Source organism: Barbus barbus (assembly GCF_936440315.1).
Source record: "Barbus barbus genome assembly, chromosome: 3".
Classification (NCBI taxonomy): domain Eukaryota; kingdom Metazoa; phylum Chordata; class Actinopteri; order Cypriniformes; family Cyprinidae; genus Barbus; species Barbus barbus.
This window is the reverse complement of record NC_136731.1, coordinates 34,843,166-34,869,848: the sequence shown is the minus strand read 5'-3', so window position 1 is coordinate 34,869,848 and position 26,683 is coordinate 34,843,166. Positions and strand designations below refer to the sequence as shown.

At 38.9% G+C, this 26,683-nt stretch overlaps 1 protein-coding gene across 1 annotated transcript in view; it reads left to right on the top strand.

Annotated features, from left to right (window-relative positions):
- LOC306852105 (voltage-dependent T-type calcium channel subunit alpha-1I-like) overlaps nt 1-26,683 on the top strand; it is a gene marked incomplete at its 5' end in the record, with an annotated part of 134,928 nt that overhangs the window by 54,245 nt on the left and 54,000 nt on the right. Inside the window, 7 exons of the mRNA XM_079388748.1 lie at nt 3,171-3,268; nt 5,217-5,376; nt 11,591-11,933; nt 12,758-12,850; nt 19,550-19,883; nt 20,617-21,020; nt 24,618-24,769. Coding sequence (XP_079244874.1) covers nt 3,171-3,268; nt 5,217-5,376; nt 11,591-11,933; nt 12,758-12,850; nt 19,550-19,883; nt 20,617-21,020; nt 24,618-24,769 — 1,584 coding nt within the window. The remainder of the gene's footprint in view (nt 1-3,170; nt 3,269-5,216; nt 5,377-11,590; nt 11,934-12,757; nt 12,851-19,549; nt 19,884-20,616; nt 21,021-24,617; nt 24,770-26,683) is intronic.

Here is a 26,683-nt window from a genome sequence, read left to right as displayed (position 1 = left end):
TCATCAAATACGCATTTATATCATTTAAACAAATCTTTGAATGATTAATGAACGATTCATTTCACAACCCTTGTGAAGTGTACATTTGTATCCTGCAATGTCGCGTGTTCTGTGCGTGACGGTCGGTCCATGTGAATTGAATGCTTTCAGGAGGAGAGTTCAGCTTCACTGAACACGCGCTATGGACAAACTTTAAACTTGTGATTTTAAATTATGCTTTGCTTTATTTGCCCACTGTCATGCTCATATCATTTTCACTGTAAAATGAGTGTTATCTTGGCTTTATTTGAAAAAAATATAAATAAATTATATATATATATATATATATATATATATATATCGCAACACAACAGGACGTAACAACGGAAACAAGTCGCAACACAATAAAAATAGTCCTGTGCATTGTGTTGTGGCAGTTTTATTGTGTCGTGCACTACTGGGCCACCGTAGCATACTCATAATGTGACGTGTGCATTCTGGCCAGTGCATCACTTGTGCATTTGAATCATTTTGTGCCGGTTTAAGTTGTAAAATTATATTTATGTTCTGTATATATCTGATATGATTTGGGTGAGTTAATTAACCCACTATTAATGGGGTTCAGTTTACCAGTGTTCATTCAATGTTCAGCTTCAACTTGTGAAGCTCAACAAAATCAATCCACAAATTCGTGACATAATTAGTTTATTTTAAACAATCATATTCTTTCTAGATTTTTTTCTTCAAAAACATTATTTCATTGTTAATGTCAGGCGTGTTATTTTTATTCTTTTTGTCAGCAGTATTTCTATTATTTTTGATGAAATAAAAACTCTTTGTTAACAAATAGCAATAATTTAGTAATTAATGACATTAGTATTTCACCTGTCCAATCAAACAAAAACATCACAGTTTGAATGGTTCAATTACACAACCACCTGCTTAAATCTGTATTGCAAAATTAGCGCAGAAACAGCGTTTACAGATTCCATATGGTCCCGCCGATCATTCTCGTTAAAGTAAACGCTACTAAACGATTTAATTGCGTGTATGTGGGCAGGGTTTTGGCAGTGGACTGGCTCTGGAGAGCTGTGGAGTATTTCTCACTGTGCGGTTATGTAGACATGTTGAATGTGTGACTCCCCGTGCTGCTGCTGCTGCTATGAGATGCTGTCAGTATATTCTCAGTGGCTGTTGTGACTCATTTGTCCCATTCTGTGACTCAGCTCTCACTGCAGATGCCTCCCATTGAAAAACATCTCATGGAGACTGATGTTAAAGGGAGGCTGACGAGATTGGTGACATCACGGGAGGTGTGTGTGTCTGTCTTAAGATGGCCCTCGCTCAGGTGGGAAAGATAACGTGGCTTTGTGTGTCTGCTTTTGGTAGTACAACAGCATCTAGATTTGTTCCCTGTGATGAACCATGCAGATTAAAGGGGAGATCAACAGCAGATAATGTCTGCTTCTGTCTGGGATAATTTTCTATTTTCAAACACACGGTCCCACCGGGCCGTTTGATGCAGAGAGCAGTCGGTAACTATCCCAAACAGAGCTGCTCTCACACAGACGAGAGAGATGAACCCCCACTGCTTCAGTTCCTGACATAGTACACATGGTCAGATCAAGATGAACAGCGTTGTGCTTTGGGTTGTGTTGCATTAGAATGGCCTGTTCTCCTTTTGTGTGTGTCAGAGTGATGAATGAAGGTCTCTGTTTGTGGTGTGTAGGGCTAGTCTGTTTTAAACTGCTGCTCACCTACAATGGATATTACCTGGTGCTGAGGATGGAAGCAAGATTAAACTCCTTTAGACTGTTAATGAGTCAAGACAAAACAGATGGGATGAGTTGACAATGACATATATTAGTTTTTTTCACGGTGCTTTTTTAAACAAGTCTCTTATGCTCACCAAGGTAGCATTTATTTAATTAAATGCAGGAAAAAATTTAATTGTGAAGTATTATTACAATATTATTGTTATGATGTTTACTGTTAAAACTGTTTGAATATATTTTACAATGTAATTTATTTCTGAGGGCAAAGTTGAATTTTCAGCATCATTACTCCAGTCTTAAGTGTCACACGATCCTTCAGAAATCATTAGGGTATGATGATTTCTTAAAAAAACATTTCTTATTAATGTAAAAAAAAAAAACAAGTTCAGTTGGGTACTTAATATCTTTTGTGGCAACAATGATACATTTTTTCAATATTCTTTGAATAGTTAGTTAAAAAGCAGCATTTATTTGAAATACAAATGACATTATGAATGTTACAAATGTCACTGTTACTTTTAATGTATTTATTGCATCCTTGCTGAATGAAAGTATTTGTTTCAAAACACAATTATATAAACAGTTTTGGATTTTAAAAATGTGATTAAATTTTAATTAATAAAATATATGAGAAGAAAAATTTGTCAAGTCAGCTTTATTTTTATAGTGCTTTATACAATAGATATTGTTTCAAACAAGCTTCACAGTAATGAAAAGAAAATTAACAATCAATGATTCAAACTTAAAAAAATGAAGCAAATCCAAATTCTGCTATGAAGCTGCTATAAGAAGACAATAGTGTCATTATTCAGCTCCAGTCAGTTCAGTGATCTTTCAGTTCAGTAACTGTGTCGATTTTGCTAAATTCATGAATTAAGAACAAATTCGATTCAGAAACCAGGCTCGGTTGGGGGACAAGTTCTTCTCTGGCCTAAATGCACAAACATGGTGGGAAGGAAGAGACCGACAAATCACCTTTGACTGATTTAAGCTTTTTTTTTAAACAGGGTAGTTGAAGAGAGATTATAAATGGTCAAGATTAAAATGTTTTGGTGTAACAAATGCCTAACACAAAAATAGAATACTACAGAAGTATAGCCTATGACCTCTTGTAAGTAATGAAATGAGTGGAAGAAACCAGTGTTGTCGTTGAAATGTGCTCATTTAAGGCAGATGTCAAGACCAAGTTGAGAAGAGGGTCACTTTTGAGTCGAGTCTGAGTCAAAGACTATATTTTAATGGTGTTGGTCATATGGAATGGAGAACATGTGGACTCTGTCTTGACTCGAACTCGACCCTCTTCTGGTCTCTGTCTAGACTTTAATGAGCTGGTCTGAACTACAGAAACAACACTCAGAGTTTGTCTATACCCAGCGACTGTGACACTAATTTTCTCAGTTTGTTTCTTCTTCTCAGGATAGTTGAATACTCCCTTGATCTCCAGAACATCAACTTCTCCGCCATCAGAACAGTGCGTGTACTCAGACCTCTCAAAGCCATCAACAGAGTACCCAGTGAGTAAACACACACACACTTTCCCCCAAAAATCTGTGTTCTGCAAACCTCTGTTACACATGCTCTGATTCATTGTGTGTCGGATTTTTCTGGTTTTGTTAATGCCAAGCCTCAAAAGCACCCACATGTGTCAGCTCCAACCCCTGCCCTATCAAACCCACGGTAGCGTGCATGTGTAGCTTTGTTTTTGGCATGCAGGTCTTCCAGAACAGCAAAGCTGGAATGAATCAAAGAGGATTTCAGAGCCATTACTTTTCTGCCACCACCATTAGCAGAACCAGATTAATCCCTCCTGTAATTGGGTAGAAAAACAGTTGTCCTTGAACAAATGCCATAATTCATATTCCTCTGTCTCACGTTCACACCCCTCCCAAACATTGTGGCCTTTCTTTGAGCTTCTATGAAGCCCAGGATTTATCAGTATTTCAGTGCCCAGCAGCAGTGGTGTAGCGCATGAAATAAGAATGCTAACTGAATTAGCTCGCATTTGATTTCACTGCTCAAAGTCTTGATGAAGAGATGGTGAGTTTTCGAGGGGAGGGTTTCAGGAAGTGTTTGTAGAATGTAGGTCTTTGTGTGTTAACTCGTGTGCATATGGGGGGAAAAACTGATTTTAAGACTCACACAAACCCAATGCATACGCACTGTTACACACTCTCCCTCCTGCATGCAGGCATACAGAATTAAATTAACATCCATTTAACTCTGCATGTAGCGTGCCAAATTGTAGCAAGGCTTTATGCAAGATTTTATTAAAGGGATAGTTCACTAAAAATAAACATGCAGTCATCATTTACTAATTCTCATGCCATTCCAGACCTCTTTTTTCTCCTTCTGTGGAATAGGTAAAGGGATATTTAGCTGAACATTTGCAAAATCACCATCTGCTTTTGTTGGAAAAGAGCAGTGTGGACATTTTGCGTGGTTCCCATGGTTATCAAAAACCTGGAAATTTTAAGGAATTGTAAAAATTCAGTGTTAAGAAAATTTCAGAATTTTCTATTTCTGATTTGATCCTATTTCAAATTATTATTTTAACTATGGCAGAATTTTCACATTTGGGGAACATTGTAACATTGAGAAAAAACAAACAGAGAGAGAAAGAAAGAGAGGTTTCTGTCTTTATAAAGACATGGAAAATTATGTTGTGATACCTAAAAAAAAAAAATAACATCCCACTTGGAAGCTAAGCTCTCATATGACCTTTGCATCACACATTTTAAATCATCCTCTTCTCTCTTTATTTTATTTTGTTTTTGTTTTTTGTGATTTCCTTCATTTCTCTGTAAGTGGCCTAAGACACAATTCTGCTTTCATTTCAAAGGTCCAGATATGCATAGCACCACTCGCTTCACCTGTCCACATGACGTTTGTAACATTTGTGTGTTACCACACACGACTCAATGTGTTAATGTGTTCCATCAGTGTTGTGTTAGTTCCCCGTTGTGTTTCCCCAAACCACAAACACTGCAGTAATCACATGCTGCTGTTCTCCAATCAGAACGGACACACACCCTTCATTCAATCCCAGCAGTGCTTCACTAACACACACATGAACACACTCTCACTCACAAAAGATCCCACTGGTGTGGAAGTAAACACATAAATTAAGTTTTATGAAGACAAGTTTTCAAGAGTTGCTAGACGGTCACAGTGACACAAATTGTTATCTACAAATAAATGAAATAAATAAATGACTGGATGACTTAAAAAATAACCTAAGATTGGCAATGTCTAACTTACATAACATGGCAATTTATGACTAATCAGTGAGAATTACATTGATTTTATGCATTGAGATTTGCTTAATAATAGTAGTAATTTGTGTCAGAGGTAGAAAAAAGTTATCACATTTTCTGATTATACCTTTTTTTTTATAATGAATATCCCAGTGCACATTATTCTTTCGCATGATAATCATTTTTCTGTGTTCTTGTGTTTGTGTAGGTATGCGTATCCTGGTGAACCTGCTACTGGACACTCTGCCCATGCTGGGAAATGTGCTTCTGCTCTGTTTCTTTGTCTTCTTCATTTTTGGCATCATTGGCGTGCAGCTGTGGGCTGGACTATTAAGAAATCGCTGTTACCCAGAGGAGAACTTCACCCTGTGAGTACCAAAAGAGGAGGGCTGGTGGGCTTAAGGGAGTGAGAGAGAGAAAAGACTGAATGTACTGAATGTTTCAACTGTGATTTAATTGAGGAAAAAAGCTCTGGATCCAAACTGTGGGTTTATTTGGATGACAGTTTAGGTTTACCAAGGATAAAGAGATTGAATTTAGGAGGCCGGATCTTCTGGAAGATGCATTTCGGAGTACCTGATCAGTCCATCATTGGATTGGACTTGTATTTCAAATGTCCCTTCTCTCGAAGAAGGGATACTTGATGAGATCAATGGATATTTTGGGATCAAATGGATCTTGGGGAGCAATAAACAAATCAGTCATTCACTTCCATTTAGGGATGTACAATGTTATCAGAACGTTATCGGAATTAGCTGAAGTTTTAAAATGTAAACCTCGGCATCAGCTGATCATGCCAATATATATATATATATATATATATATATATATATATATACACTCACCTAAAGGATTATTAGGAACACCTGTTCAATTTCTCATTAATGCAATTATCTAATCAACCAATCACATGGCAGTTGCTTCAATGCATTTAGGGGTGTGGTCCTGGTCAAGACAATCTCCTGAACTCCAAACTGAATGTCAGAATGGGAAAGAAAGGTGATTTAAGCAATTTTGAGCGTGGCATGGTTGTTGGTGCCAGACGGGCCGGTCTGATTATTTCACAATCTGCTCAGTTACTGGGATTTTCACGCACAACCATTTCTAGGGTTTACAAAGAATGGTGTGAAAAGGGAAAAACATCCAGTATGCGGCAGTCCTGTGGGTGAAAATGCCTTGTTGATGCTAGAGGTCAGAGGAGATTGAGCCGACTGATTCAAGCTGATAGAAGAGCAACTTTGACTGAAATAACCACTCGTTACAACCGAGGTATGCAGCAAAGCATTTTTGAAGCACAACCTTGAGGCGGATGGGCTACAACAGCAGAAGACCCCACCGGGTACCACTCATCTCCACTACAAATAGGAAAAAGAGGCTACAATTTGCACGAGCTCACCAAAATTGGACGGTTGAAGACTGGAAAAATGTTGCCTGGTCTGATGTGTCTCGATTTCTGTTGAGACATTCAGATGTTAGAGTCAGAATTTGGCATAAACAGAATGAGAACATGGATCCATCATGCCTTGTTACCACTGTGCAGGCTGGTGGTGGTGGTGTAATGGTGTGGGGGATGTTTTCTTGGCACACTTTAGGCCCCTTAGTGCCAATTGGGCATCGTTTAAATGCCACGGCCTACCTGAGCATTGTTTCTGACCATGTTCATCCCTTTATGACCACCATGTACCCATTCTCTGATGGCTACTTCCAGCAGGATAATGCGCCATGTCACAAAGCTCGAATCATTTCAAATTGGTTTCTTGAACATGACATTGAGTTCACTGTACTAAAATGGCCCCCACAGTCACCAGATCTCAACCCAATAGAGCATCTTTGGGATGTGGTGGAACGGGAGCTTCGTGCCCTGGATGTGCATCCCACAAATCTCCATCAACTGCAAGATGCTATCCTATCAATATGGGCCAACATTTCTAAAGAATGCTTTCAGCACCTTAGAGTTAAGGCAGTTCTGAAGGCGAAAGGGGGTCAAACACAGTATTAGTATGGTGTTCCTAATAATCCTTTAGGTGAGTGTATATGTCACATGTTGGTTTCTGTTTAGTTCCGTTTTGCCCGTTGTTCCGGTCCTTGTCATTAGTTAATCTTATACATATATATGTATATATATGTATATAACAAATTAAATATATTTTTAATAATTTCTGCACAGGAGACATTTGGCATTGTTTCAAATCAAAAGGAAATATATCGGTATCGGCATCAGCTATCGGCAAAATTATGTGAAGAATATCGGCAAAATGTTATCCTTGTCGTACATTGTCAAAATTGTAGTTTTTAAGATGTAAACTGGTGTTACTTTCACTCATCTTCTCACATGTATCCTTCTGTTTAATCTCTCTTCTCATCTTATTGTTTTTACTGTCTACCTGCCACTAAAAATGCAAATGTGCTTCCACCCAGTCAATGGCTCCAGTTGATTAAAACTCAGATTGCCGTCCATATTCATGAGTGGGTGTCTGCCTGAGGTTACCGTGCCAACCATGGTCTGCCTGCCTCTCTGCTGTGTGATTGGATTTGAAAGGACTCACGGTGTATGGCAGTGTGCGTTTGTTTGTACGCGTGTGTGTGGGATAAAGAAGCGCGTGTCTGAGTTTAAACGTCAGCCGAGGCCTGATTGTCGTTTATTGTCTTGCAGCGAGTATATTTACAGGCTGGCACTGTAGTCAAAGGATGATGAAGTGTTTTGAAAGGAAAGTCTGTCAGAGTCTCCCGAGAGAGCACCTGGTTTTCCTCTGCTTTGTACATTCTCTTACAGTCTTGTTAAAATGTACACTCTCCTTCCCTTTTGGTGGGGATGAATTACTTAAAATGTTTTGGTTTGAAAGAACAAATGCTACACAGTTTTGGTTTAGTTTAGAGTAGAAGGGGGTCTCTTTATATGAGAAATTTCTTTAGCTTTTGCAGACATATAAGCAACTGTGAATGTTAGATCATAAGTTAGTCGGAACGCGTGTTTTTATTGGCTTCAAAGGTTACGTAACCAAAACAATGTAACCAGTTAGCTGCTCAAACACTCTTCAAACATCGAAACTTTAATATTGTCAAAATGTATTGGTTTTACATACAAGTGTATCAAAGAAACATCTGTAATGCTGCTATAAGCAATTTAGCTAACTTTGGCCATTTTGTTAACTTTAGCCATTTTAAGAAAACGCAAACATGCTAAATGATTCAGTTTCTGTTCGGTTTCTGATTGAATATTACATTGATTGAAACTCCAATTTGTGAATCTACATGTATATGCTCGCTTGAGGTGGATGTGTTATTCATTCAGTAAAAAGACACATATAAACTACAATAGAAACACTTTACTACTGAATTTCACTTTACTACAATGGAGATGCTTACTACGTTTCTGGGCCTTGAACTCATCAGTTGCATTGCTGTCAATGCAAGGTCAGAAAGCTTTTGGATTTCATCAAAAATATCTTAATTTGTGTTCCTAAGATGAACGAAGGTCTTACGGGTTTCGAACGCCATGAGGGTGAGTAATGACAGAATACAAATTTTTGGGAAAACTATCCCTTTAATCAAGAAGAGAAGATTTATGCAGGACTTGGTTCTATTTCATTGGTTGTTAATTTTCGGATGTGAAAGTTGCACTCAAAAATGAATTAGAGTTTGCAGTCGATTGGATGGGTGGAGAATAAGCAAACTAAATTATTGCAAAAATCTGGCATACATCACCAGAAGCAGGTGTTGATTTCACTGGAAGATCTTATGATATAAGGTCAAAAAACTATTTAAAAGTGAAAGGTAAGACTGTTGACGTTAACTACGCTATAGGCACTGAAAAGACAATTTAGGGTGCTTTCACATCTGTAGTTCGGTTCATTAGGTCCGGACCAAAGGCAAAAAATTATACATTGTAGCTATTTCTTAGCCGTTTTGGTTCCTTTTCACACCAAACTGTTTGCTCTGGTCCGAACCAGCTGAAACGAACCAAAATGCAGTCACGTGACAACATCTGCTTCACTTGTTGGCTAGATGTGTCTTTGAACGCATTCCCTAAACTGATTTTCGATTGGTCAGAAAGATCGTGCAGGAAAATTCCAACGGTGCTCCCGGAAGTAAACAAAGACAGGAGTAAAATGCAGCAGACAGCACACTGATATTTTGAGGCTCCGCACCTCCTCACAACCCCAAGTTTGTCCGCGACCTGCCATGCTAAACTGCAAACTGTCAACAAACACTTCCTCATCCTATAATGCACAGCGCAGCTGACTACGGCAGCTGGTTTAGTCCAAAAATGCGCAATTCTTTTTGCGGTTGGGTCTGTTTAAGGTTGGATCGCTTTCTCACCACAAACGAACCGCTCCAGGGTTCGTTTGAAAGCGTACCGAGACCACCTCTTCAAGGAGGTCTCGGTACGCTTGTTTGGTCCGCTTTTGGTGCGCACCTGAGTGCAATTGCTGCTTTCTCACCTGCCCAAACGAACCGCACCAAGAGGGAAAACGAACTCTAGTGCGATTCAGCCGAACTAAATGAGGCAGGTGAGAAAGCACCCTTAGATTGAGTAATTTTCATGGCATCTGCTGAGGTTTGACTTGAGCAAATGGAAGAAATTCCTTTAAAAAGTCAACCCTCAAAGTCACACTTCTCATCGGGGCTGGATTTATGCTGCATTCCTTAGCATCCGCCCACCTGCGACGACCCACAAACAGCTTGTCAGTCATTGGTCAATTATCTCCATGTGCGAGAGCAGTCTTATTGGCAGTGGAATGGCATTTTGTGCCACAGTGGGGTGTTAGCGGTGTGCCACGCTGGGCTGTGCTTCTCAGTGTGCTGCCATGCTGTGCCCGAACCCTGGCACTGGCACAAACATCATTCACACTCCAGCACTCCTTGCAGAGCCCTGACAGACTTACTGATTCTCTGCCGCTCTGTCTTTCTCTCCCAACCCCCCCAGTTGTCGCCATACTGCTGAGCTCTTAAAGAAAAGCGGTGCCACGCGGTCCAGCTTGACTCGTGTTGAAAATGCAGACTGACTTTTAGGAGAGATCTCAGTGTGTGCCGCACAAAGCCCACGGGGGAATCTGCGAAGGTTTGATGCATTGGCTCAATTTGCCATATCACTGGCATTGATTAGTTTTGTGCGTTGGAAATGTGCACACGCATATCCTCACGCGAGTGTCACCACGGTGGTCTGCCTAGACAAATTGCTTTTTTCTGGTGTAGCCTGATATACCAATGCTCATTACTGTTATCGAATGGTTCAGATCTTTTGGCTGCCGGGTTGTTGAAGGGCAAAGGAAAAACGTCGTCCGCGACAGCAGAAACATTCTTGGCCTTTATTGAGCTGCGGAGGAGTCCTATGTCCAAATGGGGAGAATTACACCCTGGGGATGATGAACCAATCCTTTCTTGGCGCCCAATACCTCCAACATGACTGTCATGGGAGCTTTGTGCGTGTGCGAATTTAGATTAACTGTCTAGGCCACAAAGCAATAGAGGCATTGATTGGTCAGTGTGGCTTGCATGTGCTATGCTTGTTTGTGCTAGCTGAACAAATGGCATTGCATGTTGGTGCTTATTCACGTATACATGGATGTGGGAGAAAAACGGGGAAAGAGAGAAAAAAGGAGCAAGAGAGGGGAGAAAGGGAGTGTAAATAGTCATTGTGACCCTGTTATGTGTATGAGAGGGTGAGTGGCTGATGGAAACAGCTATTTCTGGGCAGTGAAACACTGTGATTAAGGGGCAGGCTGCCCTCAATGGGTCACTCCCAGAGAAATGGGCTTCACACACTTGTACGCACACACTACACGCGCTCAGTTGGTCTGTTATAGAATGAATCCACACTGGTTACTGCTCAGATCTCTTCAGGTCTCCCTAGAGATGTTTCAGCTATACTGTAAGAACACACTTTAATAGATGCAAAATGATTTAATTATTATTTTTTAAATTATATTTTTGTATAGTTTTTTCTTATAAGCACAGGCCTCACAACATTTTGTTAATATGAAAAATCTTAATTTTTCATATTAACTACTTTACTTCGGGAGTGTGAGGGAAAATATGATGTTTAGGCAAAATAAGAAAATTGTACACATCTTCATTCTGTTCTCTTAATGCATTGTGTTTCCTTCTGGAACATCGGTGAGCTTTTGAACTTTTTGTAGCAGTTGTGTATGAGTCTCTCAATTGTCCTCAGTGTGAAACGATGGGTCTCAAAATCATACAGTCACTGCTGGAAAGGCATCAAATATGCAAAAGATGCTGGCAAACTAACAGAAAATGATTTTTCTGAAGAAGAGCGGGCAGTTTAACTGTTCAAGACTAGTTTAACTATCACAAAACAAAACATTATTTTCTCTTGTGGACTATATGTAAATGTCTTTTATGTAAAATATTCAGGTCAGTAATAAATAAACAATAACATGCATTTTGTATGATCCCTCTTATTTTGATAAAATAGTTTACATTTTGCAGAATATTTTAACCACAACTGTAGATAGATAGATAGATAGATAAATAAATGTAGTTTCAATGCACATTATTTTAGTTACTATTTTAACACTGAATTTTCAAAAACCTTGACTTCTCCTTCCGTCTTGTCCTTAGCACATCTGGCATCACCCTCCCCGCCCCATATTATCAGCCTGAGGAGGATGACGAGCGGCCCTTCATCTGCTCGCTGGCTCAGGATAACGGCATCATGTCCTGCAGTGACGTGCCCGCTCGGAGAGAAGGCGGACGGGAGTGCTGTCTAGATAAAGAGGATGCGCTGCACCGTCAGGCCCTGGGCCTGAGCGCGGAGCCACTAGTGAACGGCAGTGCCTCTGCCATGGGACTCTGTGTGAACTGGAACCAGTACTACACCCGCTGTCACACAGGACACTCCAACCCACATAAAGGAGCGATCAATTTTGACAACATAGGTTATGCATGGATTGTCATATTTCAGGTGAGAGATTGAGTCAAGTGGCATTTGTTGAAATTACACATCTGGTTCTGATCCTATCATAAATCAACAGCGCTTACTATTGGTGTAAAAGCGATTCAAAGCATTTTGTGATCCAATCACTCAAACCACATTCAGGGAAAGTTGAAAATGCATGTGACAGAATTGCATGTGCAGTGTGTTGCAAATGCTAATCCATCCTGATGCATCTGGACAACAGTGAAGGGCTGCCTACACATCTGTCAATCATCCACTGTGGTAAAACAAAGGTTTAAAGAAATTATTTGCAAATGATGTGAGAAAAAATCTGCTTGTTTTCACTTTGAATTAATTAGATTGTTTTTTACCCATTGGCAAATAGTTTTAAGCATTTACATTTACTTATTTAGCAAAGTGTTTACCCAAAGCAACTTGACATCGTTTGCAGTTTTAATATAAGCTAGATAAGTAGCTACAAAAGCTACAGAAGAAGTGAAATCCAAAAAAGAACAATAGAGAAGTTTATATATATTCCTTTTATTGTGCTTGTGTAGATATGTATGTGTGTATACATTTCATCAGAATTGCTGAAGAATTCATCAACAATGAGGTTTTAATGAGTGATGTTGTTGTTCTCTTAATGCTTCTAAATCTTATAAAATTATACATTTTATATATAGTCACAGAATTAAATACTCTCCCCTCGAAATCCGATTACAAATAGCAGGCGCATGTTACTTCATCGTAAACAGCATTTGTCTCAACTGACGACTTGTGATGGATCATCTGAGACAGATCTTTTCCAGGTGCACAAAGAACTTGATTGTGGTCTGATCTGGTTTGTGCAGGTGATCACGCTGGAGGGCTGGGTGGAGATCATGTACTACGTCATGGACGCTCATTCCTTCTACAACTTCATTTACTTCATATTCCTCATCATTGTAAGTTTTTATACCTTGCCATGCATGTGTTCAGAGATAAAGCATGTGTCCTAATTATTGAGAACGTGTAGTCTGTGGTTTTATATGGCATGTATAACCTGGGAGGACCTGAAGTTTGGTGACCTTTAACAGGACCAGAGGGTGAACTAGATGTTTGGTCTCACTGGTAAGAACCAAAAGGTCATGTCTTTCCCCTGGACACAAAAACACAGCTTAACCCATCACAACAATGAAACTTTTAGCACAAAGCCTTCTAATTAGGGATGCATTCATATTAAAGGGGTCATGAACTGAGAAATCAAAAATGACCCTTCGCAAAGAGCTTGACAGGCGATCTGACTAATCATAACAATTGTCCGACAAACAAATCAGACAGGAGATTCGATTGACTTCAGTGGGCTTAAACTTAAAAAATTGTGTTTATTTGTGTCTTTCTGTGGTTGAAACAAAATATATTCTGATGTTCATTCATGTTTATTTTGTGCTTTAAATAAATATAAGATTGGTTCACATGCCGCTTGAACTGAGGCGCTACAGCGATCTCTCACAACACATTAAAGAGACACAAACCAGTATTTCTTATTTGAATTTCTTAAAAAATTACCAAATCTGAAAGATTCCTTGTTTCATACCAGAAGTAACCTGCTCTGTCGTGTTCTGTAGTGTGAGAGTGCCATGGCTTGTCGGACAGTAATCCGATAGTAATGCTGCAACACACAAGTTTGAGTAACTGTTTTTATTAGGTGATTACTATTGCTTTGTCTGTTATTACAGATCTTTTAATATGTACTGAGTATTTATGTGTTTTCAGTCTGCAATCTTTCAATCAAAATCACAACTGCATCCATCTATAAAGGCTGTAGCCTGTCAAACATACACAGCTGTTAGCCAATCATAGCAGTGGGCACATACTTCCGAGTTTACAATCTGTCACACCTATTCAAACTGAGCGTTCTGATGCGGGGGGTTAAAACGGGACAGAAAATAGTCTCTTACTTCTAAATTATAATGTTTTTTTGATGTAAAAATCTTGATAACTTTATAAGTGGTCCTCAGAGAACAGTACAAAATTAAAAATAAAGGCAGTTCATGACCCCTTGAACATCCCGGTCGATTCCGATAAGACAATAATTATTTTCATGTTATGGCTGTTAGCTGATAAACAGCTGATATTAAAATTCTGTACTATTTTGTCCTAATTTTACAAATACATTTTAGAAATAAAATCAATCATTTAAATGTAAATTTAGAGTAAAATTAGGCATCACAACATTATAATGAACAGTATGAAAAACTGACATTCATTTCGAGGTTAAAGAAATCACAAAAAATCACTACTAATATCAAATGATAACCAGTGTGGTACTGGTATAATGTGCATTGCTACTTCTAATTGTTTACTGTTTCTTCTAAAACAATCATCTTGTAAAAAATTGAGAGTCTTATTTAGCGTTTAGAGTGCCATCTGTAAGCTCAAACTTAATACAGTATTTTTAATGCAAGGCCATGTAACATCTAATAGAAGTTTATCAGTTTGATTAGTCCTGCCATATGGTGCATTGCAAGTGAAGTTTAAAGTCTTGAAAAAATCACTACTATTATTCCTTAGAGATGTGTCTGGATCCAGCTTTTATTGACAGACTGAACTGAACTGAATCTGCAGGACTCCCGTTGATGGCCTGAAGGTTTCAAAGATGCAGATATTACCTAAACAGCACATTTAGTAGTCGACAGAGCCGCAAAGATCAATTAGGCAATGAACAACATAGTGAAGAATCAATAGCCGGACACAATAAAATGAATTTATCTTTGCTTCAGCTGCATGTTTAACAATGCCGTGATGGAGCCAGTTCTCGCACCGCACCGGCCCTCTCCGTTGAATGGTAGGAACGGCAGCGAATGAGACAGCCCTGCAGTGAGATGTGCTTCAGATAATGTCTCCTCCCAAGATTAAAGAAGAGAGTGAGCGGAAAGAAATGCCCTGAGGATAAGGAGGAAAAGGATCTGAGACTGAAAGACAGCAGGAGACTAAAGGAATAAAAGAGGAAGGGAATGGATTTAGGAATGAGATGTGCAGGTCAGATAGTAGAGAGGCCTGCTGATATTTGTTGTAGCTATTTGTGCTTTTCTTTACCTTTCCTGTTTCCTGCGTTCAAACGTGTGTTAGACAACTGATGGCTCTGCTGGAGACGCCGAAATCCATTTTAGCCCAACAAATAGCAAGTATAGGGAGATGTGGGTGTGTGTCTGTAGCTAATGACAGGGCCTAATCCTGTGTAGGTCAGCGGAGTGAAAGCATTAGCAGTTAATTAGAGCCCATCAGACTAGCGGACCCCTGCCGCCATCTCTGCAGTCTCACACTTCCTGACAGAGACCCTGCTACCCTGACACATGCACCCTGCGAAGCTGTCATGTGATCCTTCCCAGCATGCACCAGCAGAACGCAGACTGGTGGAATGTGGCACTGAGTGAAGTATAAAGAGATTCTGATTAGGTCAGAATTAAGTCAAAATATGCAGGTTTGCATCTTTATGTAGCCCCATTTTTGTCTGTGCTTGTCATCACTGTGTGTCATTAAATATTTGCACTAACTGGTGAGTCCAATAGGAAAAAAACTAAACAAAACAGAATCACTGTGTGGAAGATGTAACAGCAGGCAGAAAATAGGAAGTGTGTCATAGGGTTAAACTTTAAAGGTGCCATAGAATGCATTGATACAGTATTTTAAATTGTTCTCTGATATCTACACAGAAGGTATGTGGCTTAGGTAAGGGCAAAAAATCTCCAGAAACGATTTTACATGTCCATTTACAACCCTAGGATTTCTCCCTAGAATGAAACGGTCTGTTATTGGCTTATTTGGCAGGGTCATGAATAATAATGAGCTCTGCTCTGATTGGCTGTTTCACAGTACGGCTCATCAGCAAGAAGGAAGCACAGGGAGGAAAATATATATTTAAATACTTTCTCTCACAGTTATATCGTCGGGTAATTATACAGTATATAAAACGCGGGCATCAGGGAGCCGTTATTAATATGCGAGGCACTGAAACTGCTTTTGAGCGATCCATCGATCGCGTTATAGTTTCACTTTCAAGAGACGCGATCACACAAACTATGTTTACATTATGGAGCAACAGTACTTACCACACATTTCACAAGATCAGATGCTTGTCAGTGGTGCTCAGGATCTGTAAGTCATTCGCCATCATCCTCATCTCTCCTTACTGAGAGTGAAATCGTATGTACCGTAACAGGCTACCGCTAGCAAGGAGCTAACCATGTCCCTTTAGTGGCTCGCGTTATTTGCTTTCTGTGCCTTTCTGAATACAGACACCAACCCATCCCTGCACTTCACACCCCCTGCACGGCCTGGAACATAAAATTAATTTTGTTATTTTCGCTGTTGTCCGCGCTTGTTTATTTACAATACCTGCAGAGCTTCTGATGGTTCGGCCGGCTTAGAACAAGGGCGGGTTTATGCAAATGTTGGGGGCGTAGTGATCCCGACTGTTGCGTCACAGTCGGTGTTATGTTCTGATTCGCCTGTTTTTCAGTGGTCTTTTTTAATCACGAGATTTACATATGAAGGAGGAAACTATGGTGTTTGAGGCTCACTGTATGTCATTTCCATGTACAGAACTGTTATTATTTAAATATGCCAGGGTAAAGACAGTTTTTCATTCTATGGCACCTTTAAACTTGAAATAGTTTTGTCTCAAAATTTCAAATCCCTGCGTGTTCTGCAGTGTTTGAGGGGAGTAAGATGTGTCTTTTCACTGTATGTGTGTGTCCAGGTTTATGCGAGTGTGTCCCTCTGCACTTTTATTTACTTCTTTGACGCCCTGCTCTGTCTGTAACCTGGCAACCACACAGCCAGCCGTCGCTACCTGTAGAGAGATGGCCATAGTGTGCCGACACAGCCCACACCCCGCCAATTCACTTCTATTCACTTCCTTTCACTTCTATTGAACATTGGAGCAATTAATTCAGGCTCGCCTTCTCTGTGCCCAGTTTTTCCTCTTCAGCTGTTCTCTGATGGATCAGTACGAATGGACAGAGAGATCTCAAATAATTAGATTAAAAACATTGTCTCTGATTACAGGCAACAAAATATTAACAAATCTTGTTATATTTTTGGCTTGCTTATGGGATTTACTCATGGATATGAATTTTGAGCTGATGGCATGGGAAGAATTTTATTTTATTTTACTATCTATACTATGTTGGCAAAGTTCTCCCTGCGTTTGCACATTGATGGCACAATAATGAAATGTGTGTTCTGCCTGCTGTTCTTTTTTTGGACAGGCAGTCTTAAGGTCACCCTGCCTGCAGCCAGACCCTTCGATTGTAAGAGCAGTATTAAATGAGAGTATAAATCATCACCTGTCATCTTTCATCCAGCTGTAACAGAACTGAAGTATACTCACTAACCAGCACCCCTTTGACCTCTCCCTTTCTTCTCCTGCCTTGTTCCATCTGTATGTCTTTCTTTCTTTCTGTTTTAATAAGATTTTTTTTTAAATAATATAGCAAAATGGTGCTGACATGTCTTAACTGTAGTAGAGGCACCATTTTGGATTTAAAGTAGTACATGCATTGAAATAAGTTCTTCATGGCTAATCTTCTCATTTTATGAGCTATTTAGTATCAGTCATTGAGTAATCAAGATTGATTAACCACATTAATAACCAGATTAAATTTATATGTGAATGAATCATTTAGACCGACTTATTCCTGAAAATGAAAAAATTTAAAGATTTGACTTTTTTTATTTAAAATGATAAATTAGACATGGTTACTTACATCGTGATATCTCACAAAGTGCCAATGTTTTGTTTAATTTAATTTATTTATTTATTAAAGATTCATTTTGGCAGTTTTGCCTTTGTGATAGGGTAGTGTGATGACAGTGAAGTGGGAGATAAGCCGGGACTTGGGATGCCCGAAGCACAACAGTGCTATATGTTGGTGTGCTGCCCACAAGGCTCTCAGTGTCAACAGTTTTATTTTATTTTATAGGAGAACTAGAGTCAATGTCTAGATTTTCAGTGAATAATGATGTAAATTATAATATATTCTTCACAAAAAGAATATTCTTCAAATTTTTCATGCTTATTTTTTCATTTTGAGGTCCTCTTTCATAATATTAAAGAATCCCCTGAATTTTCTTCACATTTGTGTTCCACAGAAAAAAGTCAGTCATACTGTATAGGCATGAGTGTGAGTAAATGATACCAGAATTGTCATTTTTGGGTGAACTATCACTTTAAAAATCAAATAAGTATAAAGGATATTGAGTGTGTGTGTGTGTGTGTGTGTGTGTGTGTCTGTGTGTGTGTCTGGATGTCTGTGTGTGTGTGTTAAAGCATGCAGAGGAACTGATGAGAGGAAAGGTGAGAAGTTGTCTATCTGCATAAAACAGAGGTCCGACTGTTGATTAGGAGCAGTCCAGTCACACATCAGACTCCCAAATCAGGGCAGCAGATGTGGAGGCAGGACACACCTGCACAGCTACCCCACATACACACACACACACACTTCTGTGCATTTCTCCACCTCCTCTGTCCTTCTCACGACTCTTCCGTCCTCTCTGATCCCTACCTCACATATGCAGGAACCAGGCTGTACTTTCATTAAGACCTAAGAGCGAGCTCTGTGTGCATTCGCGTGTTGACAATTGCCAGTGATATGAATGCGAATGATAAGAGCAGGCTTTCTGTTCTTTTGAGTCTGGAACTGGTTCACTCTCGGTCTTTAAAATGATTGGCTCACGATTCTAATCCTTTTCACATTGGCAGAGGGATCTAGCCCTTCTCTGTGAGGACTAGGAGATATTTAGAGGCTTTGCTCCTATGAAAGAGCCTGATAATTATAGCATATCAAAGCCAGAGCAATACAGGCGCACACACAACAAAACGGTCTCTTGTTTGGGCGTCTGCTGACTTTTTCAAACATAGGGTCCGTTTATAGCAGCTCATCTAGACGGCTATGGCCGCTGCTTATGCCAAACACTGCAGCACAGGCTGCGTTAGAGAGCTTAGAGGGGTTTAGGTGTCATGTAGATCTGGGTATTTAAAGCAGCTGAGACTTCACACATGGTGCAAGAGTTATGGGAACAGAATTGAGCCAAAAATGTATCTTTAGTGTATAAGAAAGTAATGACAGCAAAATGCTCAAATAAATGAACTCAAATATATGTTTTTGAAGGTGTAGCCTGTTGAAAAAAATCCAGCATATGCTGGTTAGGTATGTTTTGAAGCATGGCTGCTGGTTTCAGTTGGTACAGTACAGCTGGTCATGTGCTGGTCCTAAGCAACTAGCTCCTGCTCAGGACCAGCACATGACCAGCTTCAACCAGCTCAACCCAGCAGCCAATTTTTATGAAAGAAGCACTAATGTCTGATGTCCGTAAATGAATCTGTGGGAATTAATTTTTGTCAAATTGGTTAAATCTAGGTCAAACAATAAATATGAATGCATCAGATTTAAAGAGGAGGTTGTCAATGTACAATTACTTAAATTTGTGTCTATTTCTCTGAAATGGCTTCAAAAAGAAAAACAAGCAGTTCCAGAAAACACTCCAATATTTCTCCAGTATTTTGTATCCAGAGAAGAAATCAGTCATAGGAGTTTAGAGCAACATAAGGATGGGTAAATTATGATTTTCAACTCTTTCTTTTCTTTTTCCTGTTCCAGATTGGGTCTTTCTTCATGATTAATCTGTGCCTGGTGGTCATTGCCACTCAGTTTTCGGAGACCAAACAGCGAGAGCACCAGCTGATGCAAGAGCAACGCGCTCGCTACCTGTCCTCCAGCACGCTGGCTTCACTCGCTGAGCCCGGAGACTGTTACGAGGAGCTCTTCCAGCTGGTCTGCCACATCCTGCGCAAGGCCCGCCGCCGCTCAGCCGCCCTTTACTACATGCTCCGTGGCAAAGCCCCTCCCCCTGGAGGAGGGAGGGGGCGTGGCAGGGGAGGGGGAGGAGCTAATGTCAATGGCAGCGAAAGACACCACTGCCATTCTAATCAGAGTGAGTAAGGAGAGAGTTAGAGACAGAGGAATGGCACTGGGTCATAGAAAAGCTGTGTCTAACAGTGTTGAGAGAAAATATCTAAAATTAACCAAAGAAAAGTTTATTTTAGCTTGACATTAGCTCAGCTGTGTTCAAAATAGCAGCAAGCTCTCATACTAAATTGCCCTTTCTTGTCATATATATATATATATAAAGTGAAAGTGAAGTTTATTTAACAATGTAAATGATATAAGCGTATAAGTTTTATTTAGGATATATTCAGCGACTTTCAGTTTTATTCAGGATATATTCTATTCTATTTTTTTCCTTTGATTTAGTATCAATTTATTTGTAAAAGTCTGGTGATGTCACTGTTCATTCATTCAAACCACAAAAGGATATGGTGCTAAAATTAGGAATTATATCATCAGAAAGTTATTTTAAACCGTATTGCCCTTTTAAGTTGCTTCAGTGTATTTAGCTTCTTTTGTGTCATAAAAAATAGCTTGTAGCCTGGCCAAGTTTCAAAGTAGGTTCCCCGCCACTCTAAAGCAAATAGCAAGTTATAAAAGCAAAGAGCAAGTTGCAATAAGAACAAGAACAAATCCATCCATGTGCTTGCTTTTATGGCCCAATGACATTTCAATCCCAAGCAGCAGCGTGGCAGTTGTCCAAGAAACTGACAAGCAAAAATTTTATTGTATTGTATGAAAATGTCAAACAAATGTTGAATTTTTCATCTGTCTCACAGCGCCTCATTGCATTCACGATACCAAGTTGGAACACAGCTCCCAACCTCTGGAGAATGCAATCTCTCTCTCCGTCACACCAAACCCTGAGGAGTGTCCACAGTGTGCTGCCGCCCTGTCACTCAAGGAGGGGGCGGGATCGACGGGGCACTCAGCCAATGGGGATGAAGAGGAGGGTGCGCTGGAGGAGACCGACAGGGATGAGAACCGCTTGGACGAGAAGGGGGACGATGACTCAGGGGACTCGCCGAAGAGGAAACGCACTTGCTTTGGGAAATGTAAAGATGTTTGGGATGAAATAAGAGTGAAGCTTTGGGGTATAGTTGAAAGCAAGTACTTCAACAGAGGGATTATGATCGCCATCCTTATCAATACAATCAGCATGGGCATCGAGCACCATAACCAGGTAATTTCATCCACAGTGCAGTCGGTTCACATAATGAACCCACTCTGAAGAAGTGTTCAACCTCATCATGTCACATATTACTGTAATAGCCAGCTCTTTCTGCGGTGCTGATAGAGTCTTCACAGGGCCTGCATTCAAAGTAATGAGAGCATTGAGAGCATGTGGAACGGCCTTTGGAGTCTTGTTGGATTTTTTCTTGCCATGAAAGTGCAGTTAATTATCTTTGGAAGATGTAGAAAGCTACTACTACTCATGCACACTCTCTATCTTTCTCTTTCTGTATGTCTCTCCCCCTCCGCCCCCTCATGTCTTCACTGCCTCGCCTGCAGTGGGGCCTGTTTTCTCATCTCTCTGGGCTCTAAAAATATCAACAAGCAGAGAGAGAGACAAAAAGAGAGAGTCACTGCTGGCTTCTATTACGCAGCATTTTTAACATGTGAGACATCATGTAAATGCAGCCTACGCAGGCAAACAGAGGAGACCCTGTGTACGTGCTCGCATATAAACAGGACTTTCCTCATGAGAGTTTGTGTTCCATTCGGCCTTATATGGTTAAACGGATCATCTGATGTGACTCAGTATGTTTTAACCCGACTCTCAACCAGCCTGGTAAAGATCACAATATTTACATGTGATCAATATATTTATTTACACATTAATATACATGTGTGTGGGCAGTGTGTGTGTGTGATTGTGCTCGCACACAACAGTCGATCGAATAAGTGTCAATGCGCTCGGTCTGCACACACGAATGCATTTAAAGGTTCCTGTTGCTCTAAGAGTAGAGCGTGGCACTAGCAGCGGCAGGGTCATGGGTTTAATTCCCAGGAATTGTATCAACTGAAAACACTGAAAAGCAACCATTTTAATTCAGGATCATGTGCCAGGATCATGCAGGGATTGTGGGATTGTCTGAGGATGCGGCAAAAGTTGCAAAATACTCATACTTATGCAACTGAATGCTGAAGAATGCAGATTTAGTCTGTAAAATGTTACAAAATGGATTAATCAGAATCAGCTTTTTTGTCAAATGTGCTTGCACATACATGGATTTTGCTCGCATATAAATACAAGACAATAATAATTGAACAAGTATAAAGACATGCACATTTGTGTGATTAATATTAATAAATAGGAGTTAATTTGTAAAGTATGCCACTGAAAGTGGAGTATTACACTAAGGAAGGCCTTTAGGTGCATAAGCTCTTCAAGAGGGAGATGGCCTGTGGGAAGAAGCTATTCCTGTGTTCCAGTCATTTGTGTACAGGGAAAATTGCCATGTTACCATGTAGGCCTCCTTACTGTACCATGTATCACTTTCTTTCTTCTGTGGAACACAAAAGATGATATTTTGAAAAGTGTTGGTAACTTTTGACCTTCATTGTATGGGCAAAAAAATCACTGGAACATTTCTTAAAATATCTGCTTTTATTTTCCACAGAAGAAAGTAAGTTGGAACAACATGAGGGCGAGTAAATTGGGTGAACTATCACTTTAAAACATGCTTGATTTTTAACTTGGTTACAAGGACTGGTATTTTGGGCCTAGTATTTGTCACCTACCTTTTCAGGAGTGTTGAGTTTTCGGTTGCTCAGCACTCAGTTGGTCCACTTTCGCACACTATGGAGTAGGGAAGTTGCCAAATTTGAATGCAGAGATAGTGTTAAACATTAAACTGGCCCCCGTCTCCAAAATCCTGCCTTCCATGTCGATGAACACTCAGAATGACTGACAGGCAGCAAATGCCTAAAAGTCTTTAGATTGGCTGAAAAAGAGAGTCATGCTGAGATTTTTCAAGTCATATTTCAGTGACCTGTCAGGTTGTAGTGACAATTTATTTACCAAAAATCACTTACAGCATTGTTGAAGTATTGTACAAATAGGTTTGATAATTAGATGATCTGCTGATGGATTGATTTAAGAGCAGTTTACAGTACAGCCTGTGGGAGGACAAAGAAAAAAAGGAGTGATTAAAATGGAAAGAGGGAGGAGAAGCTATTGGTGTTTTCTTACCGTATTGTTTTGCCATTATTACTGCTGATTGCTGTGTCAATATTCAATTTTTCTAAATGGCATCTCCCAGGAGCTGCCTGTGGTTTGGTTTTCATTCGTCCTTCAGTTGGGTTTTCTTGGCTTTAACTCGTCAATGGAGAGATATCGATCAATAAAGGGATGGAGAAAGAGGGAACAAAATGGACAATGAAGGAAGTGTTCTCAAATCAGATTTTGCTTTTGCTCCCCTGGAATTCGGCCACCCCTCTCACTTGTGCACATGAACATACAGTACATAGTGTTATCGGATGAGATAAGGTGTAATGGATTTATGTGATGTCAGATTACACAGCGTGGACTGAAGCAGATCAGGGTGCTCTGTTGATCCCTTTCTAAGCGCAGTAGATTTTACACTAGTCTCAGCCTTCGATGGACCACCCACTGTCTGTTCACCGACTGTCTGATGCTTAGTGCGCACAAAAATGGCTTAAATCACCAGCTACAATCCAAATAGCTGGATTTCTACAATGTACATGACCACATAGGTTGTTATTAGTCTGCCTAGAAAAACAAAGCTGTGGTACCAGGTTGGGTTAAGATAACCTACTGTATTTATACTGTAGTAGTAATACTACACTACCAATCAAAAGTTTGAGGTCAGTTAGAATTTTCTCTTTTTTGTCTTTAATAACGTTGCAAAATATTTCAAATAAATGCTGTTATTTTGATCTTTATATTAAGAATCCAGAAAAAAAGTATCTTGGTTTTCACAAATGTTAAGCAGCACAATAAGAAATGTCAATTTCGAAAAATTTACCCTTAAGACTGGTTTTGTGGTCCAGGGTCACATATTAGAATGATTTGATTTTGGAGAAAAGCTGCAGAAAGTTCATCTTTACCATAGCATAATTACATTTAAATATATATTAAAATAGAAAACAATTTTCTTCAATAGTTATAATAGTTCACAATATTACTGTTTATTACTGTATTTTTGATCCAATAAAAGCAACCTTGGTAAGCATAAGAGACTTATTTCAAAAACATTAAAAAATCAAACTGACCCCAGCATTTTAATTTGTAGTGTGTATATATATTTTACATTTCATATTTGCATATTACGTAAATGTGCAGTGGGCATCAGCATTTTGATTCAGGTAAAATAACTACATAGTTAACTATTGTAGATAACTGAAGATATTCACAAGCAGTATCAACTTTGTTTTTTGTTTTTTATTTCTTTGTTTCTTCCTGTCTAAGTGGGCAGTTCTTGGCCAGAATAAGCTGCAGACATGCAGCACTTACAATTCACATATAGTATCAGTGTACTCCCATCACTCCTGATCTTTTTCTAACTGACGTTCCACAAGGAATTGTTCAGGTTTAAACTCAGTTTTCTCTGACCTTTATATCATATGAGGAGGTCACAGCCTCACTGAGGAACTCATGCCTGCTGTCAAAAGCTGATCTTGTCCAAGCAACAATGCACACAAGCTCTTGAACAGCAATGCAGTGATCTGAAATGACCTCTCCACATTTACCTCTTCTTTTATTCTTCCCAACCTTTCTCTTGTCCTCAATGTCTCTCTCTCTCTCTGTCTACAGCCTGATGAACTGACTAATGTCCTGGAGATTTGTAACATAGTGTTCACCAGTATGTTCACCCTGGAGATGATCCTCAAGCTGACTGCCTTTGGCTTCTTTGAATATCTGAGAAACCCCTACAACATCTTTGATGGCATTATTGTGATCATCAGGTAAGTGCATTCACTTTCATAATTTGTAGAATGTCTGGGGGGGGGGGGGGGGGGGGATTATTATTTTGCATAATATTTTGACAAAATAAGAGCTTGACTGGAAATAACTCAACAAAAATAGTGATGTTTACCTTGTATTTTTTTTTTCCACATCTCATCTCAAGAATGCTTTTTACACATTGTCTCATTGTAACCAAGTACACTTTAGCAAAAACCTTTTTTAGGAGAAACATTTTTTTGTATAGAGAAACTACAAATGTGACACCACAACACACAGTCAATTTATGAAAAAAAAAAATAATTGTAAAAAAAAATAATTGTAGCTTAAGATTTAAGTTTCTTACCCCCAAGTCATCAGACTCCACAACTCCATGTGAACTGTCTGGACAACTACATTCACACATATACACCCCACTATCAGTGTTGGGTAAGTTACTTTCAAAAAGTAATTAATTACAGTTACTAATTACTTCATCAATATTGTATTTAAATTACTTTACTAATTACTCTGTCTGAAAAGTAACTTGGTTACTCAATAAGTAACTTAATTATTCAAATAGCTAATTACTAAGTCTAAATCATAAAATCCCTATAAACCTTAATAGAAATTAAACTCTTTATTCTTTCAATTTGAGTTAAACATAGAATAGTTTAGCCTTTTAGCTTTAAAACAACTGTAATACTTAAACTTTTTTATAAAAATGTAACCTTCTTTGGTTAACAAATAGAAATACACTTAAAAGTTAAACAATACATTTCAGTTTGGCAAGATGTTAAGGAAACACCCAGCTAGTAAAATCCATACAGGTTTATGTAAAAATAACATGTTAATGTAGGTAAGAGTAAATTACAGAAATGATCTTCTCTGCTGAATAAAGCCATGTCAGATTGCGCTGTTCTTATGAGGTAAATTCATCATAGTAGGTCTTCTTTTGAAAATGATGAAAATTAGATGAATCTAGAATTTATTTTATTTATTGATTTTTTTTGTATCCAAGTGCACGCAGGGAAAGACTGTAGCCTACCTCAGTTTCATATGGATTAGGCCTACATAATCAGATAATATTTGTTTTCGATTTGAATTCGTTCATTTAAAAGTAGACACTTCAGGCTTTCAGATACGGGAAAGACTGTACCTCGCTTTAGGTTCATACGGATTACAAAATCATGAATATTTGTTTTCGATTTGAATTTGTTCATTTAAAAGTAGGCTAGACACTTCAAGCTTTCAGATACGGGAAAGGCTGGTCTCGCTTTAGTTTCATACGGATTACATAATCAGTAATATTAGTTTTTGATTTGAATTCGTTCATTTAAAAGTAAAATTCAACCTTTTTAGATTCAATTGATTTTAGTCTTATGTATCTGAGTATTTAAGGTTTCTCTGTGAATCAGGAAAATCTGAAAGTGATCGAGCTGGCGTGTGGAAGGTTAAAGCCACTGCATTCAATTTTATCTTTAGACGGTAAATTTACATTTCAAATTCACTATTGATTTTAGAACTGTTGAAATTATTTACTGTATGTAACGCAAGTACTTTATAAGTAACTGTAATTAAATTACCTAAAAATGAACAGTAATCCCTTACTTTACTTTTTCAGTGAATAAGTAATTTAATTGCAGTAACGCGTAATTGCATAATCAACCTCACTATTGTGCCTTGTCTATTAATACTGTGACCTGTTCTATGTAAAAAAAAATAATAATAATTCAGGTATGCACACACACACTTTATGTAGTTGGTACTTTGTTTTAAGTTCAACTTTTACTTTCGTCTTCTTTCCAGTTTTATTATTGTGTTAAATTATTTAAGATAATTTAATTATGTATAGTCTTTTTGTACAGTACAGTGTGTACTCCAATGTTGTCTTGTGTAGCACCATGGTCCTGGAGAAACTCAGTTTTGTTTCGCTG